General features: G+C 41.9%; 1 protein-coding gene across 2 annotated transcripts in view; it reads right to left on the reverse strand.

Annotated features, from left to right (window-relative positions):
• RNF130 (ring finger protein 130) overlaps window positions 337-18,362 on the reverse strand; it is a 139,523-nt gene continuing 121,497 nt past the window's right edge. The window contains exons 6-9 of one of the 2 annotated variants that reach the window (XM_018051614.1): window positions 15,732-15,828; window positions 14,053-14,257; window positions 10,775-10,868; window positions 337-526 (exon numbers count right to left, since the gene is read on the reverse strand). In XM_018051614.1, the coding sequence (XP_017907103.1) occupies window positions 511-526; window positions 10,775-10,868; window positions 14,053-14,257; window positions 15,732-15,828 (412 nt within the window). In that variant the 3' untranslated portion in view covers window positions 337-510. The remainder of the gene's footprint in view (window positions 527-10,774; window positions 10,869-14,052; window positions 14,258-15,731; window positions 15,829-18,362) is intronic. The other variant, XM_018051615.1, reaches the window with a different exon arrangement.

The following is an 18,362-nucleotide window of genomic DNA, read 5'->3' on the forward strand; positions in this document are numbered from 1 at the left end:
CCCTGTGGCTGTGGAGCTGACGTGCTGGAGAAGGCAGATCAACCATAAACAAATAAGCAAGGATCAGAGAGTGAATGGCAGTCTTAAAGAAAATAAAATAGAGTAACTCATTTCAAGGCCCGAGGGGGCATCGCTACACAGGGTGTCCCCACACCTGGGTCCTATCTGGAAACTGCAGGAGCCAACATAAAAATATCAAAAGAAATAGCATTGCTGTTCCTCCCCTGGAGAGCATGAGCACCTTCTGTCTCTGAAACATACACAAATGAAATGGGTATGCGATCTCCCAATCAGCCTTCCAAACACAAGTGGTTGAATAATACTCGACAACACAGCTTTTTAATTTTATTATTTATTTATTTTAATACAAAGCTTTGGCATTAGCAATTTTATGAAAAAATAAAATGTACTAAAAATAAATGCTTGTGTGGCATGATTGGTAAATGATGCACAAAAATAGGTTCTTTTTTCCTTCAAGGCAATCAGTCAGAAAGCAGTGTTTTTCTTTCTTCAAAACCATTCTACCCTATGGAATAAAAGGAGAAAAAGAGAGGTCAAGAATTAGTTAAAGGGTATTTGTCAAATTTTTAAAATAGAAAGTAATTCTAACTGAATGGTGGGCTGGGTTGTCCCCAAGTATTTCCCAGAGCAGTTTGGTCAAGCCAGTCAAGCCAGTAAGCTCCTGAACTCAGCAGCTTCAGATCTGCGGTTAAGCGGCTCAGTCACTTAAAAGTGTGTTAGTACTTCCAAAAGGAAGGCAGGGGGAAGTACAGGTTAATAGCGTTTTGTTTAAAAAACGTGGGGACAAGTATACAGTTCACAACGTGTCCTGGTTTGAATGCGTGTTCTGCATGCTGAAGGCCCTGAGATCTGTAGCTGCTGTCTTCAAAATATGCTCTCCCTTTCTACCTCAAACAAACATGTCTTTATTTATTCTGAAATAAGATTTGAGGAGTATGGGCTCCCAGGGATATAAGGCTTTCTTACAGGAACTCACGGATTTAATGTGCGTGTATTTTGTGTGTTTGCGTGTGTGTCTCCCCCTAAACCAGGTGCCTGAAGGTACCTGACATCTGAAGCTTCCTTCATTACCCTCAGGCTAATGCTGTCCCTCTGCAGCCTGACGGTGTGGGACTGCTCTAGCTTGCTCAACCCTTCTGGAGTCTGGTTCATTGCTCTGGTTTCTATGTACCATGTCTTCAGTTCTGCTCTCTTTTCTGCCTGCTGAGCTCCAGATCCACACTCTGGACCCAAATCACTTACTCGCGGGTCATCATACAGCTCTCTAGCATTTCCTGTTTTATCTCTTCCCCATCGTCCTGACTTTCTCCTTTAGCTCCCTATTTTTACCTAACCTACCTTCTTGCTTTCTGTCTCTACCGTGCCAAAGCAATTTCTCAGTCATTAGCAATTTTCTTTTTACTGAAAAGCCTTAGACATCACCTGCTGGTTACCAAAACCAAAACAAAACAAATAAACAAAAAAACACCACAGTCCAAATTCCATAGTCTGCCTACTTCCACCATCACCTACAGTAGACACATCAAACGATACAACTCCTTGAACCTGCTGTGCTTTTTCCTCACCTCTGTTTTAATGCTGCCTGGCCTGGGTTCTAAGTCACTTCCTCCAGGAAGCCTTTCTGCCTCCCTCAGGGGCGGAGCGGGAGCGCCCCTGCATCTGTGTGGCACTCATGCCACACTGCCCTGGCACAGGCGCAGCACCGGGTGCAGAGAGCGCTGCAGCCCGTCAGCCCAGGGCTCCTGCAGGGCAGGCCTGGTGCCTCAGGCTGCGGAGATGGTGCCTCACCAATGGAAGGCTCAGGGTTGGGGTCATTCACGAAACTGTGAATGAGGCCCTACACTTGTTCATTAAATACAGTTCATATTTAATACGACATTGTTTTTATAATATTTCCTCAGTAGGCATAGGGACTTTTAATGGGTGAGTCAAGATTTTTAAACTTACTCTTTTTGCTGCCTTTCTAAGTAATCATGGGGCTTCCCTGGTGGTTCAGACAGTAAGGAATCTACCTGCAATGTGGGAGACCCAGGTTCAATCCTGGGTTGGGAATATACCCTGGAGAAGGGAATGGCAACTCACTCCAGTATGCTTGTCTGGAGAATTCCATGGACAGAGGAGCCAGGTGGGCTACAGTCCATGGAGTCGCAAAGAGTTGGACACGACTGAATGGCTAACGCATGTTAAGTATTAAAAAAAAAACCCGATGAAGCCAAACATTAAAGGCACTTCTGAAAAATAAAAAGACCGGCAAAGACAAGACAGAAGCCCAATCAAAGGTTCTGCTGCTTTAATCTTCTTTTTCGTCACTAAGTTTTTAGAAAACCAAATTTATCCTTTTCAACCATATTATCTGGAACCCTTAAATGGCCCTCTGGAGTAGTCAAAGAAAAACAGTGTAAAGGCTTGGAACCAGAAGTACTGGGCTGGAATCCCAGGCCCTTCCTCCCGTGGCATTTCTTGGGGGTCACTCAGCCCCTCTGGGCCTCAGGTTACTCCTTTGTGTACGTATCTTGGGCTCACTGTGGCTAAAAGGAGACCTAAATGCTAAAAGAAAGAAGGGTATTCATGGTGAGGCTGGGGACAAGTATTTGCTGACATTCCTACAAAAAAAGCTGTCTCAGGAAAATAAACAATCAGATATGTGTGCCAGTGTGAACAAGTTATTAGGTTGAGGACTTCCCAGATGGCCCAGTGGTTAAGAATCTGCCTGCTCAGAATGTCGAGTGAATCCACAACCCTGGCATCAAAGGAATGTGGTGCTGTTGTTCAGTCACTAAGTCGTGTCCAACTCCTTGCAACCCCATGGACTGCCAGCACACCAGCCTTCCCTGTCCTATATCTCCCAGAATTTGCTCAAACTCATGTCTGCTGAGTCGGTGATGCCATCCAACCATCTTATCCTCTGTTGTCCCCTTCTCTTCCTGCCCTCAATCTTTCCCAGCAACAGGGTCTTTTCCAATGTAAAAAATGGGGATCTCAGGTGATGCTGGGAAGAGCAAAATAAAAGAATTAAAAAAGAAAAAAGGAATCTGCCTGCCAATGCAGGGGATGCGGGTTTGATCCCCAGGCTGGGAAGAGTCCACGCGTAACTAAGTCCACGCACCTCAACTACTGAGCCTGTGCTCTAGAGTCTGGGAGCCATAGCTACTGAAGCCTGGGCCCCCTAAAGCCTATGCTCTGTAACAAGGAAAGCCACTGCAAGAAGCAGCCTGTGTACCACAGTCAGAGAGCAGCCCCTGCTTGCTGCAACCAGAGAAAGCCTGCACACAGTAACCAAGACCTAGCACAGTCAAAAAAAAAAAAAAAAAAAAAAGTTATTAGATTGAGAACTAAAAATTCAAAATTCTTCAGCTCAGTGTTTCTCAAATTGCAGGCTGCAACCTATTAATGGATCATAAAATCAGTGCAGGAGTTTGTGACCCATATTAACAACAAGAAACCACAAAGAAAAGATCTGTACGTAGTAAGGAAAACTGCGGAACTTCTGTTTCAGTCATACGTGTGGGAGCACTGGGTCACAATAGAAAATGCACTTCTTACAGTAGGAGATGATTTTAAAGTTTTAAAAACACTGCTTGACCCTGAAGATTCGATAAGGGGTAGCCAGCTGAGACCCAGACCCCTCTCATTGGGTTTTGATCTCTCCTAGGAAGGGATCATTTAGGACAGACAATTCAAGAGGAACTTTGAGAACTAGAAGCAGTCTTAGAACTTCTGTCTGACTCAAGCTGCAGGTGCTGCTAAGTCACTTCAGTCGTGTCCGACCCTGTGCGACCCCAGAGACGGCAGCCCATCAGGCTGCCCCGTCCCTGGGATTCTCCAGGCAGGAACACTGGAGCGGGTTGCCATTTCCTTCTCCAATGCATGAAAGTGAAAAGTGAAAGTGAAGTAGCTCAGTTGTGCCCAACTATTCGTGACCCCATGGACTGCACCCTACCAGGCTCCTCCGTCCATGGGATTTTCCAGGCAAGAGTACTGGAGTGGGGTGCCGTTGCCTTCTCCAATCTGATTCAAGATCTGCCTCCAAACAGCTCCTGCCGTGTAGTTTCCATCTGAATAAGCAACTCCTGGCAAGCTCATTACCTTTTAAGACAGCTCATTTTCATGGAGGGACAATTCTTACTGGCAGGAAGTTCTTCCTTACATTAAATGGAAACCTACCTCCCTGTAGATGTCTCCAGAGCTACATAGGAAGTATTACCCTCTGCAGGCACTGGTTAGTCACCATGAGACTATTACAAGTATTAACTGGGGGCAATGTGAGCAGTAACAGAGTCCCACAAAGGAGTAAGATCTTGGTAGGCACACAATAAACAGTAGCTGTTCTCACCTTTGAAAGTCCCCCAAATACTTGATAACACCTCTTACATCACCTCAGTCTCCTCTTTTCTAAGGTTCAGTTCAGTTCAGTCGCACAGTCGTGTCCGACTCTTTGCAACCCCATGAATTGCAGCACGCCAGGCTTCCCTGTCCATCACCAACTCCTGGAGTTCACTCAGACTCATGTCCATCGAGTCAGTGATGCCATCCAGCCATCTCATCCTCTGTCATCCCCTTCTCCTCCTGCCCCCAATCCCTCCCAGCATCAGTCTTTTCCAATGAGTCAATTCTTCACATGAGGTGGCCAAAGTACTGGAGTTTCAGCTTCAGCATCATTCCCTCCAAAGAAATTTCAGGGTTGATCTCCTTCAGAATGGACTGGTTGGATCTCCTTGCAGTCCAAGGGACTCTCAAGAGTCTTCTCCAACACCGCAGTTCAAAAGCATCAATTCTTCGGTGCTCAGCCTTCTTCACAGTCCAACTCTCACATCCATGCATGACCACAGGAAAAACCATAGCCTTGACTAGATGGACCTTAGTCGGCAAAGTAATGTCTCTGCTTTTGAATATGCTATCTAGGTTGGTCATAACTTTTCTTCCAAGGAGTAAGCGTCTTTCAATTTCATGGCTGCAGTCAAAGGTAAATATCCCCAAAGTATGAAACGATTTAAGTTTTCAGATACTTTTATACTGAAATATGTCAATGTTCCTCTTAAAATGCTTGAGCAAAACAATTCAGAAATACTGAAATACTCTTAGTAGAGAGTAAAACAGAAACATCAATTCCTCTGACCTGGCCTATGTATTTCCACCACTACAACTCAGAGGACAGCTCAAAAAGAACACTGACGCCCAGTGGGCTTGCTGCAGAGCTAGGACTTCTTGGTCTTCGATCATGCTGCAGGATTTCAGATTTGCTCCAATTCTTTCAACAAGTCAAGCACAGCAGGTTCATTTCCTCTTGCCGAGACTGTCTGAATCTTAGATGCTAGTCTACACCCCTCTGCAAATCTCAGAACATGATTTCTATGCATCAGAATCCAGGAACTAAGAAAGGGCTGTAGAGAATACCTAGTTGAGCCGCCCAGTCAACTCAAAATCTCTCCTACATCATCCATATTTTATATCTTATTCCTCAAATAAAAACATTTCAAATAAATATTTACTTTTCTTATGTTGAGGGAAAAATAGATTTATGTAAACGTAAGCTGGTAAACGTTGAGATTTAAGAAGGTTTACTTAAATAACAAAACATAGCAGAAAACATACTTTGGGAATTGAAGTTCAATATAACTTGTTCAGTTGCTCACTTGTGTCTGACTTTTGCAACCCATGGACTGCACCACGGCAGGCTCCCCTGTCCTTCACTATCTCCCGGAGCTTGCCCAAACCCGTGACCATTGAGCTGATGATGCCATCCAACCATCTCATCCTGTCCCCTCCTCCTCCTTCTGTCCTCAGTCTTTCCCAGCATCAGAATCTTTTCCAATGAATTTGCTCTTCGTATCAGGTGGCCAAAGCATTTGCGCTTTAGCTTCAGCACTAGTCCTTCCAATAAATATTCAGGGTTGATTTCCTTTAGGATTGACTGGTTGGATCTCCTTGCAGTCCAAGGGACTCTCAAGAGTCTTCTCCAGCATCACAGTTTGAAAGCATCAATTCTTCGGTGCTCAGCCTTCATGGTCCACCTCTCACATCTGTACATAACTACTGGAAAAACTATAGCTTTGATATATGGGACCTTTGTCAGCAAAGTGATGTACGCTTTTTAATATGCTGTCTAGGTTTGTCATAGCTTTCCTTCCAAGTAGCAAGCATTTTTTAATTTCAGTGATTTTGGAGCCAAAGAAAACGAAATCTGTCACTGTTTCCAATTTTTCCCTATCTATTTGCCATGAAGCGATGGGACCAGACACCATAGTCTTAGTTTTTTGAACGCTGAGTGTTAAGCTAGATTTTTCACTCTCTTCTTTCACCTTCATCAAGAGGCTCTTTAGCTCCTCTTTGCTTTCTGCCATTAGAGTGGTTATCATCTGCATATCTGAGGCTGTTGACACTTCTCCCAGAAATCTTGATTCCAGCTTGTGATTCATTCAGCCCAGCATTTCCCATGATGTACTCTGCATAGAAGTCAAATAAGCAAGGTGACAATAGACAGCCTTCATGTACTCCTTTCCCAATCTGAACCAGTTCATCGCTTCATGTCTGGTTCTAACTGTTGCTTCTTGACCTGCATACAGGTTTCTCAGGAGGCAGGTAAGGTGGTCTGGTATTCTCATCTCTTTAAGAATTTTCCACTGTTTGTTGTGATCTACACAGTCAAAAGGCTTTAGTGTAGTCGATGAAGCATAAGTTTTTCTAGAATTCCCTTGCTTTCTCTATGATCCAATGGATGTTGGCTATTTGATCTCTGGTTCCTTTGCCTTTTCTAAATCCAACTTGTACATCTTCAAGTTCTGGGTTCATGTATTGTTGAAGTCTATCTTGAAGGATTTTGAGCTTGCTAGCATGTGGAATGAGTGCAATTGTGCAGTAGTCTGAACATTTTTTGGCATTGCCTTTCTTTGGGATTGGAATGAAAACTGACCCTTTCCAGTCCTGCAGCCACAGCTGAGTTTTTCAAATTTTTCCAAATTTGCTAGCATGTTGAGTGTAGCACTTTAATAGCATCATCTTTTAGGATCTGAAGTAGCTCAGCTGGAATTCCAACACCTCTAACTAGCTTTGTTTTTAGTGATGCTTCCTAAGGCCCACTTGACCTCATACTCCACGATGTCTGGCTCTAGGTGAGTGATCACACCACCATGGTTATCTGGGTCATGAAGATCTTTTTTGTACAATTCTTCTGTATATTCCTGCCACTTTGTCTTTGTATCTTCTGCTTCTGTTAGGTTTATATCATTTCTGTTCTGTACTGTGTCCATCTCTGCATGAAATATTCCTTTGGTATCTCTAATTATTTTGAAGAGATCTCTAGTCTTTCCCATTCTACTGCTTTCCTCTATTTCTTTGCATTGTTCACTTAAGATAGCTTTCTTATCTCTTCCTGCTCTTCTTTGGAACTCTGCATTCAAATGGGTATATCTTTCCTTTTCTCCCTTGCCTTTCACTCCTCTTCTTTTCTCAGCTATTTGTAAGGCCTCCTCAGAGCCTTACTCAGGCACAACAAATGTTTGGGAAGCTAATATATAAAAATACATTTACCGTGCATTTATTTGCTTCTTTGACTACTATCCTGTTTATATTTGTCAAGTTTCAAAATTCACTAGATCTGTTTATAGTATTAAAAAAGTAAAGCACAATTAGTCACGATTGAGTACTTATACAGTATTTCATCACAGTAGAAGGTGGTGCTCCCAGATACATGGCTTTTGATTAACTTGAGTTAAGTCACTATTGTCAAGCCCTGGGTGAACTTGCAGAGTGTGGTGAGGGAGGCAGAGTGCTGTCAACCCCAGGTGAGCAGCAATCCATGACCCATGGAGGCCTGGACCAGGGCTGGGTTCCACAGCCCTGCTTTTACATCTGGCCACAGATCTTGCTCACTGCTTGATCTTGCTCACAGGGTCTCATCAGTGGCTAGACTGGGTCAGTCTTACTGACATCACAGTACACAAGTTCAGTGTAACACTGTCAGAAAAGTAAACTGTAATAGTAGGTAGATGGTATAAGGTGGAATTTACTAGTAATATCCAGACAAATCATTAACATGTGAAAATACAGAATCTACTCATATAGAAGACCATCTTAGAAACAGAGGAGGGTACCCAGAAAACTGAAGCAGAGCAATTAAATTGAAAAGGCAATCTCATTTTGACTGCAATTTTTTGGTTAAACTGGGACGGGAAATAAGACATATTTCAAAGAATTAACGAAGAATTAATTATAAATTTGTCTGCTAAAATAAACTTTTCAGAATTAAAATCACACAGGGATTTTTCATCAATATTCTTGAGAAGGAGACATTGAATCAGAGTGGGCATTTATTTATTTATTTTTGGCTGCACTGAATGGCTTGTAGGATCTTAGTTTCCAGACAAGGAATCAAACCCAGGCCCCCAGCAGTGGAGGTGTGGAGTCCTGACCACTGGGCTGCTGGGGAGTTCCCAACCATTATTTCTTTTCAATCCCCTAGAATTAAAATGGGCTTAAAAAAAACTAAGTACTGTTACAGAAAGTTAACACATAAAAGCATATAGGAGAGAAAAACATCATCCAAAATTTTACTGAATTAAGAAAATCACCATTAATAATTTGGTCACCATCCTTTTATCCATCCATATGTGTGTACACACACACACACACACACTCTCTCTCTCTCTCTCTCTCTCAACTTCTCTAAATGGAATTATGGAAACTGTCATTCAGAGTGGTTTTGACTAAGACATAGAAATAATAGTCAAATGAATAACTGTACTAACAACCCTCTACAAAGGCTAATGGGAGAAGGGATGGACTAAGACATGGATCTAAGGTCTATGACTCAGACTCTGAGTCATGCATGCATTTATGAATGGAACTCTAACTTACAACAGGTAACATGTCTATTGAGTATTCTCTAAAATATCTAAAACATGAGCTGAGCACCTGGCCAATTCTGGGTGGCAGCAAGGTGACTATTAAATTACTTAACAATTCCCTAAAAGTGCCCAGTGTGCAGCTACTTGCTGTGATTGGTTTTTGCTCATTTGAGAAATTTTAAGAAATGGGCTTATATTATCATCTTGTCTGATGGGTTGGTATGGGAATAAGCAAAAGAGGTGACTACAGGAGAAATAAATATTTCCCTCCAAACTGAGGGTTGATTATAGGCACTCGTGAGCTCTTATGATTCAGTATTCTATTTCATGGAAGAAAATTAAATTCATTTGCCAAGTGATAAAGACAGATGGCCATCTTATTCATAAAACTTTCAAAGAATCTCAGAGGAACTGTTTTGGCTAACATTTATTGAGCACTTGTTATGTACGAGGCACTGTGCTAAGCACTTATATGCTAATTCTTACAACAATCCTATGATGTACTCCTACCATAATTCTTGTTTTATGGATGACTAAAATGAACTTCAGAAAAATATTATCTAGGTCTCACAAGAAAAATATGGAGGAGCAGGTAGCCATATCCAGGTATGTGTGACTCTAGAGTCTGAGCTATTAACACTGTGCTATGTTGAAGTAAAAGTGCATCAGGTGGGCCCAACAGAAGCAGCCAGCTGGTGACCTACTGGATGAGGTTGAGACTACTCATCTGAAGACTGAAGACTGCCAAGTGGTCATGACATCCTCTCAATATGTAATATGTCAAGAATGCCAAAGGGTACTTCTTGTAAGTATCTAGCCAAAAGATCAGGTTAGAAGTAATAAGATCATGTCATTGGAAACGGAAGTTTCTTGCCCATTGTTTCTACAGCTGGGCTATGAGCATTTAATGAAATCAATTACATGAGCGTGGTTGGTTGTTACTACTCAACTAAAGTGCCAGGACATAACAGAATACAGAGAGCACAGGAACTCCACCAATTCAAGTTCAAATTTCGGCAGTGTTCCAGGGATGCTTTCATCTTGAATTAGTTTTCATGAATATTGCTTAAAAGAAAGGACTGAATAATATCCTAAAGTAAATGCCCCAAGTTTAATGCAAAACAAATAAAGCCACCCCCATGGAAATAAGCTACCCCCATGGAAAGCTACTTTTGGAAAACCACTGGGTCAAAGTGGACCTCAACAGTTATCCAGCCCAAATTTTCCATCCAACAGCTCTGACAAGTAAAATGCAGCTTCTGCCTGCATTCCTGGTCCAGGGCACTCCCTACCCCGACAGCAAACAATCTCACTGGTAAGTAGCCTGCTGACAGATGTTCTTCCTTTTACCAAGGTGAAATTTTGCCTATCTGTAACCTCATCTTCATTTTGTCCTATGAAAATACAGTCTATGCTTATTTTTTTTTCCTGATCGTCTTTCTAATATTTAGAAGTCACAGATATTTTTGATTGCTTCTTTCTTGCAGGTTAAATATCCACGTTCCTGTGACCACAGGCCAGGGTGCCAGTTCTCCACCGAAAGCTAGTATATAAAACTCCAGGTAAAGTTTGACGAGCACGTGAGGCTCATCCTGCGGGGCTAACCCCATCAATGATCAGGATGTGGGGATTCTCTACGTACTACAGCTGTGCTGCTTTTCTTGGCATTTGTTCCATCGTTGATTTATTCTAACCTTGTGGCTAATGAAAGCCCCGAGATCTTCTCTAAAGTGAACAAAGTGCACTCCCAATCAGTGTTACTGTTTGTGAAATAAAGTGTTTTGTTAGGTATGATCCCATCAGGATCAGTATGAAATTGGTGGAAGCCAATTCTCATGATCTTTACGAAAATGACATATTTTCTTGGGGTCATTTGGCACATGCAATCCAAAGAACAATTTGTTACTTACTCATTAGCATTCAAGCTAGCTGTGGCTCTGATGATCATGTAGCAGAGTGTGAGGGCACTGAGGAGGCCAAAACTGGCAATAATAAACCATTCTTCTGTTGACAAAGGAAAGGGAGGAAATCACTCTGGGGAGAAGACTTAAGTCAAATCGACGTCAACATTTCCCTCAAATGCAACGAAGCAGACGTCAGCGAAGGTGTAAGCCAAGACTGGCACAAGGAAGTGAAGCAGGAGGAGGTTTGCCAGAGAGCTACTAAGTGGAGAAGGTTAGTGGAGTAGTGGCGAAAGCTGCACGGGAGAAAGGAAAGCATGGCCCAAACACTTCTTCCAGGTAAGGTCCTGAGGTTTGCGAGAGGTGTGGCCACCAAAAAGTGTGCAGTGAAAAGACGTATATAAAATGGCACATGGACACAGGTTTTTAAACTTGTCAATTTAAATGACAGTGAAGCGGACTAGCCATACTTATAACCTTTTCTTCACCTGTCACTTCTGCAGGCTTGTGCCACTCACTCCTAAAGAAAGGCTTAGGAAGATGGAGCAGTGGGCCCCAAAGGTCTCGTGGGGACTCCAAGCAGTTCTCAGGCTGTCCTCCATGGCATTCTCACCTGTATTCTTTTTGTCTATGAGTGGCTTTACTTAAGAGTCTTTTTTAAAAAGGACATCTTATTGGTGTCTCCTGCAAAGAAGAGGACTACCCTTCACAACTCCACCACTAAGAAGCAGCAGTGGCTGCTGAGGCTTAATTAAGCAGAAGTAGAAAGGGAAGGTTGTTCACAAGAGACTTGGCCCATCAAAGAGATGAAAACCTCTGGTACACAGAACTCTAAAGGTTTTTTATCTAGTCTCCTTCTAGATCTAGGAAATCAGTTAATATTTTCCCTTGACTTTTCAAACTCTGTATCATCAAGGTAATATTTCAAAAACAGTATTTACTGAGAACCATAAAAACAACCTGAGAATCAATCTGACTTCCTAAAAAGTTTTAACTGTAAAACATTTCCTAAAGTATACACAAACTAGGACTGGTTTAACAAAGTTTTACACAGTGAAATTCCCTACACATTTGCAATAATGCAGAGAGAAGAAATTTATACTTGGAATGCCAAATGTTTATATGTGAAAGCTATATGTAACACGGGTGTCTCTAATCTGCTTTCCATGGATCCTACAGCTATACAACACTATGTGCGCCCACTAATTCTTCTAGAAAAAGGTTATTATACGTTCATAGAATTTTAAAGGTGGTGAGCTTCAAAAGGTTAAGAAGAATTGTTCTTCAGGATTCCAGGATGCTGAATTGTTCTATAAGCATTTCTCTGCCCATCTTGGTTTACATCATTAAAATGCACAGCAAGCTCTTTCTTTTCAGATAACAGTGCAGCCACTGCTTCTTGGAATACAAATTCTTCATCAACAGAGTGAATTTATAAGGTTTTTCTTTAAGTCAAAATAATAAACATTCAAGAACCCATGCAAAATCCACCATTTTTAACCCTTATATTTTAAATTAGAAAAAATATATACTGGCATTAAAAAAAAAATTAAGAGATGCTGGTCATCAATTTCAAGAAGCTTAATATAGCATTCTTTATTTTTTTCTTCTTAAGACTTTTTTATACATGATAAGCAAACTAACTTCAATTACATCTATGTTTCCAATGTTGAATATAGCATCCAGACATGCATGGCATTTCAGTTATAAAAATTAGTAACCAGAAGAAGTAAACACCGTCACAATAACACCCGATGGGCCAGAGGTATTTTAGCACCGATCCTCTGTGGCAGGGTCTCGGCCACCTCTGTCCTCCCCAGTGTGTATTTAGCACAGTGCCTTGCAAACAGTGGATGCTGGCTGAACGCGCTGCAGTTACTATGGCACTGCAGAGCTTGGGGCTTAATGGAGAAGCAGCTTTGGTCTAATTTAACCACATGAATTTCATTTTAACATGTACACATTTGCTAAAGGTGATTAATTTGACACATGAAGTAATAATTTTTATCATCAAAATGTAAGATTTTGAAAGGATATTTCTATATAAAATATAATGCAATAATTACTTAATATAGTAGTAGGTGCTCAATAAATGTTGATCAATGAAAGACCTACCAATAACTCATTAATAAACAGGCAACCTTTGTCTCCTTTATTATTATTACATCATTTAAAAAAAATCTAGCCCATAAAACCTAAATGTCAAAACAGGAAAACATGAAATGCTGTTAAAACAAACCACTGGGAAATGGTAAGAAATTAGCCAAAATGTACCAAATAATAGTTTTACTGATTCTATAACTTAACAAACTCTCCTTGAGTTTAAACAAATGAGAATAAAACCTGAAAAATCATTTTCTAACAATTTTTGGCTGGCTAAAAACATGTATAAATCAATTGAATAGACCACCCAAGTCTTACTTCTAAAGGGAAATGTCTTTTTGTAATAGTTCTATCTATTTTACTGACTCCCAGAAGTTGAAAGGAGTCCCATTAGGGTTAGGGCTTGAAGCTATAGGCAAGCACAGCATATACGGAAAAAGGCAGCACCAGAGTGGTGATGAGGAAGATGGGGTGAAAGGTTGTTAGAAGAGACTAACACAAAGGATGGACTGGAAACAGCTGGCTTGTTACAGGTGAATGTCCACTCACACGCCTGCCAGCCCACTCATACTTTGGTAAGGCCATCAAAGCACTCAAAGCATTTTTTTTTCTTGTCAACATTTCAACAATCATGACATTCATAACTAGCCCAGAACATTTTTTAAAAGTAGATTATCTTATGGCTTTTCTCACACCTCTTGTACAATTATACCAAGATGCCAAATTTCATAAAAGTGCAAACTACAGTGAGCAGCAGCTGGCTATCTCAACTGTTCTTAAAGTTGTGAGTTTTAGGTTCAGATTCTGGATGAGTGTTTCACTGTTTCTTGCAGCAAAGAAACTAGAGAGCACTGGGGCTCAGTTACACAGACACCTGTGGCGCTGCGGACGCCCCACCTCACACCCCTGCGTGCAACACCACCACTTCAAAACAGGCTGACGAGCAGCTAGTGAGACAGACGTCTGGTCAACTGCTCATCAAATGGCAACTATAATCCTTAGTGACATACAGATACACAAGTTCCATGATTACAAATATCTGTTTTAACAAAAGCACCCATGACTTTCTCAGTTACAGACTTTTCTAAGTCATTGGCCCCGGTGGCCGATCGCCTCAACTCTTCACCACACGTCAAATATCAGCGGCAAGCCAGTCCCATGCCCCGGGCACAGGGCCCACTTACTTGTTACTGCGATGTTGATCTCTCCTGTTCGAGGAGTGAGCTCGCCATCCTGAGGAAGAGGCGAGATCCCCGAAGTGCGAAGTGGCTCGAGGCCAAGGGAGTTGTCGCTGGCGAGCTCACCTAGGGCCGATCTTCGGTTAACTGCTTGGGTTCTGGTGAGCCTTTCCATATCAAATGCTACATTATCAGTACACGGTAAATTTGGCTGCAAAATATTTCCAGGTTAAAAGTGCTTGTAAGATTAACAGATCCTTTTTTCAAATTCTAAATGCTTGACATTCCTGTTGAAAAGATTTTATCAGTTTTTTCCATGTGATTTCCTCTTATTTCTCCCCCGCCCCCATTTACACTTTCCATTCTTGTTCAAGAGTTTTTATTTAAAAGAAACAGATGATTTATTCCCCAAAATGATACAAAGGAAAGCCAAAATCCACTGTAGAACTGAGAAAACTGGATACTTCATCTTTATAAAGGACAACTTTTTGTGAACATGGCTCACAGGCAAAAAGATTCATTATTATTATTATTATTATAAAGTTGACAGTGCAGTATCACTTTGGTGCATGTGTTAACACAGATAACATACAATATCCCTTTCACCCTATTAACTGTTCTTTAACACCTCATCTATTTCCTAGTCAGGCTTTAAATATATTTCACCTTTAAAACATAAAGAAAGCATACAACCAAGAGTAGATCAACACTGAAAAGTCTTCTGACTCTAAAAAAACCTGTTTCAAAATTTAAGCATCTAATGCTAAGGGAGAGGAATAGAGTGCTGTGGGGCTAAAGGCTACTATCATCCACTAAATAGTGGATATGGAAGGCCAGGGACGCTGCCAGACAGTCTCAAGGACGGCCCTCACCAGAAGGGATTATCTAGGGCAGTGTCAAGTTAAGAGGTAAGGAAACTACGAATCACTGACATGATCTTTGAAGATGGGAGGATAAACGGGGCACTACTACCTAACTGGATTGCTCCTAAAATGTCATCTGATAGCATATTTTAAATAGGATTATTCAGATCTGCAAGGCTAAAATGAAGAATTCATCTGTTGGGTCAACATAAACTTTCTTCTCTACATGGAGATTATTCAATCACTCTTGAAAGAACTCCAAGGTCCTCAGGTAGTCAACGCTGGCTCACCTGGCTATGGCTGAAACGCTCTATGTGGCTGGCACCCAACCGAAGCCCCTACCTAGCTGTCAGAGATCAGCTCAGGGCTGGCACTGCCTACCCTCACTGACTGCAATTACCAACATCTAGGAGAGCAAAGCCAAATTCAAGAGAAGAGACATAAGTAATGACACGGTTTTACGCCATGTTGAATGCAGAAAAAATTACTACTGGAAAAAAAAAAATTACTGCTGGACTACAGTTAAAAATCCGCATTCTACTCCTTAAAAAAAAAAAAAAAAAGATACTGGAATACAGGAAAATCACATCCTTCTTTCTACCTGAGTTCCTTGGCACACACCTACCACCAACAGAAGCATGCTTTAAAGCAGACTGGCACAGTTCCTCAGCTGCTCTTCCATGAGTTCTCTGATGGGGGCTGGACTTTGATGTGGGAAAATTGTAGTATTGGACCAACAAGACTATCTGGCAGAGAAAGCCTATGTTATGTTACGCTTAGAGGTAAAACGACACAGAAGCATCAACAAAATAGGAAACATACCACAATGCCCAGGGCCTTCAAAATATTAAGTTTGCACATAGGACAGGTACAATGTTCACTAAGCCAGGGATCCACGCAGGATTTGTGGAAAACATGCCTATTAAAATAAAAAAAAGGAGAATTATATCACAAATTATATCCTGAGAAACTCTTAGGTCAAAATGTAAATAAATAAAATTTTTAGTTAGTCTGTTTGGTCCCAAGAGACAAATACTGGGGATGTACTAGAACAGAACTGGCAGAAAATCTCCTAAACCCAATCTCGTATGTTAACAGCACTGTATAATGAGAAATGATAAGTAGTACTTGGCTGTGTGGTTTTATTCCACCAAATTCCAAACAAAGATTTGAGGAGAAGTAGGAAATCTAAGAATCAAGATAACTGTATCTTGTAAATCAGTTGTTTCCAATATCTAAAGCAGAAAAACAGGATTTCAAAAAATACTAAGTGAAGTAAAGTGAAATGAAGTCGCTCAGTTGTGTCCGACTCTTTTGCGACCCCAGGGACTGTAGCCTACCAGGCGCCTCTGTCCATGGGATTCTCCAGGCAATAGTACTGGAGTGGGTTGCCATTTCCTTCTCCAGGGAATCTTCCCGACCCAGGGATCGAACCCGGGTCTCCCGCACGGTAGACAGACGCTTTTCTGTCTGAGCCACCAGGGAAGTACTAACCAGGAGTTAAATATTAACCAGGAGTTTAAACTCTATATAGTTAGTTTCATGGACTTCTGTTTAAATGTTGTTTAAAACATTATTTAAAGAGTTCTTGTAAAACAGATAGACAGGGAGCCCAGCCTGGCACTCTGTGAGTACCTAGATGGGTGGGGAGGGGGGAGGGGAGGGATGCTCAAGAGGGAGGTGATGTATGTCTGATTATGGCTGATTTACGTTGTTGTATAGCAGAAACCAACACAACACTGTAAAAGCAATTTTCCTCCAATTAAAAAAAAAAACCAAAGGTAAAAACAAAAAAATAAATAAATGAAAAAAAAAAAAAAAAAAAAAAAAAAGACTTCTAAGCAACCCAAGTTAAATGCTTGTAAAGTTACAGGGTAGTTGGGACTATTTTTAGGGATGAGCTGTGCTTAGAACTCAGATAACATTTAACCAGCAGTTTTTAGCTGAAATGTTGAAGGGAGAGAGGATGGGTGATTTTTATTCCAGAGAGTGGACAGTCACATCCTTGTGACTGGAAATAAGTCATGGAGGGCTTTGCATTCTTGAAGAAGTTGCCTGTGCCCTATGGAAAGGAGAAAAGACAGTGAGGGAGCTGTTGAAATCATTTCTCAAGCTCCTGTACCTCCCTGTGGTAGCTCTGAGAACCTGAAATGAGGCCACAAGGAAGCCCCAGAGTCCTGGCCAGTGGGGCAGGGGCAGGGGCAGAGACAGGGGCCAGGACAGGCATTCTGGGCACCATTGGCTCATCACAGTCTCGGGATAAGAGAAAAGAAATTCTGAGAAAGATACCAAGTTGAACCATCATATGCTTTTTAAATGTTGTTAATTTGTAATTTATATATTAGCTTATAAGTAGTTACGTATACCTTTTCAAAATATATATACCTGTTTTAAAACGCAGCTTTTACTTAAAAAAGTACGAGATTTAGAAAACTCACTGTTTTAATTGGGATTTGGAAGAAACATTCACGCTGATAGTTTCAACCCAAATAACCGATCATCCCTTGGCAGCCTTGTGCCCACTTTTTGGGGGAAGAATCAAGATGTGCGTGCGTGCGTGCTCAGTCGTGTCCGACTCTGCCCACATCTCCTGCATGACAAGCAGCTTCTCTACCCACTTAGTCACCTGAGAAGCCCAAGAATGAAGATATTGGCAACTAAACGGTGGTGCTAGCAGTAAAGGACCCGCCTGCCAGTGTGGGAGACATAAGAGACGCCAGTTCCATCCCTGGGTTGCGAATCTCCCCTGTGGGAGGGCTTGGCAACCCACTCCAGTATTCTTGCCTGAAGAATCCCATGGACAGAGGAGCTTGGTGGGCTACAGCCCATGGGGTCGCAAACAGTCAGACACGACTGAAGCGACTTAGTACACACAGTCTGAAACTTACACAACGAATCAGAACCTCATCGCCCGTGAAGGTTTTCACTTAAGAGGTGAAAGTTATCAAACCATAGGCAAGGCCTAAACTCAGTATATATAACACACTGTCACGTCTGTTTACTCTTCCTTGCGTCTAGAGCGTACTCTGAAAGGGAGATAAAGGCTTGCCCCAGAACTCCACTGAGGGTATTCTCAGAGGTGGGGACTATGCCCCAGCAGCTGTGAACGGTGTTGGCTGTGGCTGGCCTAAGAAAGATAAGAACAAGGCCTCCAGTCCTTTCTTCAGATACAGACCCCTTTAGGCCTTACATGAATGACAGCTCCTCCTCACTGCAAGGGTGCATCTGCCTTTATCTGGCAATGTTTCTGGGAGGTCTATGGACCCATGAGGGTTTTGTCAGCGTTGGCAGAGATGGGGGGCTGGGAAGGTGCTCTCAGCCAGTTCGATGCAGTGTGGACAGTGGACTTGGGCCAGTTGGCAGGTGACAAGAGAAGGTTGTGTGACCTCTGGTGCAGCCGCTGTGGTGTTGGGGAGCTGACCTGAACCAGTTGTCTGTGGAAATCCTGGTTTA

The sequence above is a fragment of the Capra hircus genome, chromosome 7 (assembly GCF_001704415.2).
Source record: "Capra hircus breed San Clemente chromosome 7, ASM170441v1, whole genome shotgun sequence".
In the NCBI taxonomy this organism is placed as follows: Eukaryota; Metazoa; Chordata; class Mammalia; order Artiodactyla; family Bovidae; genus Capra; species Capra hircus.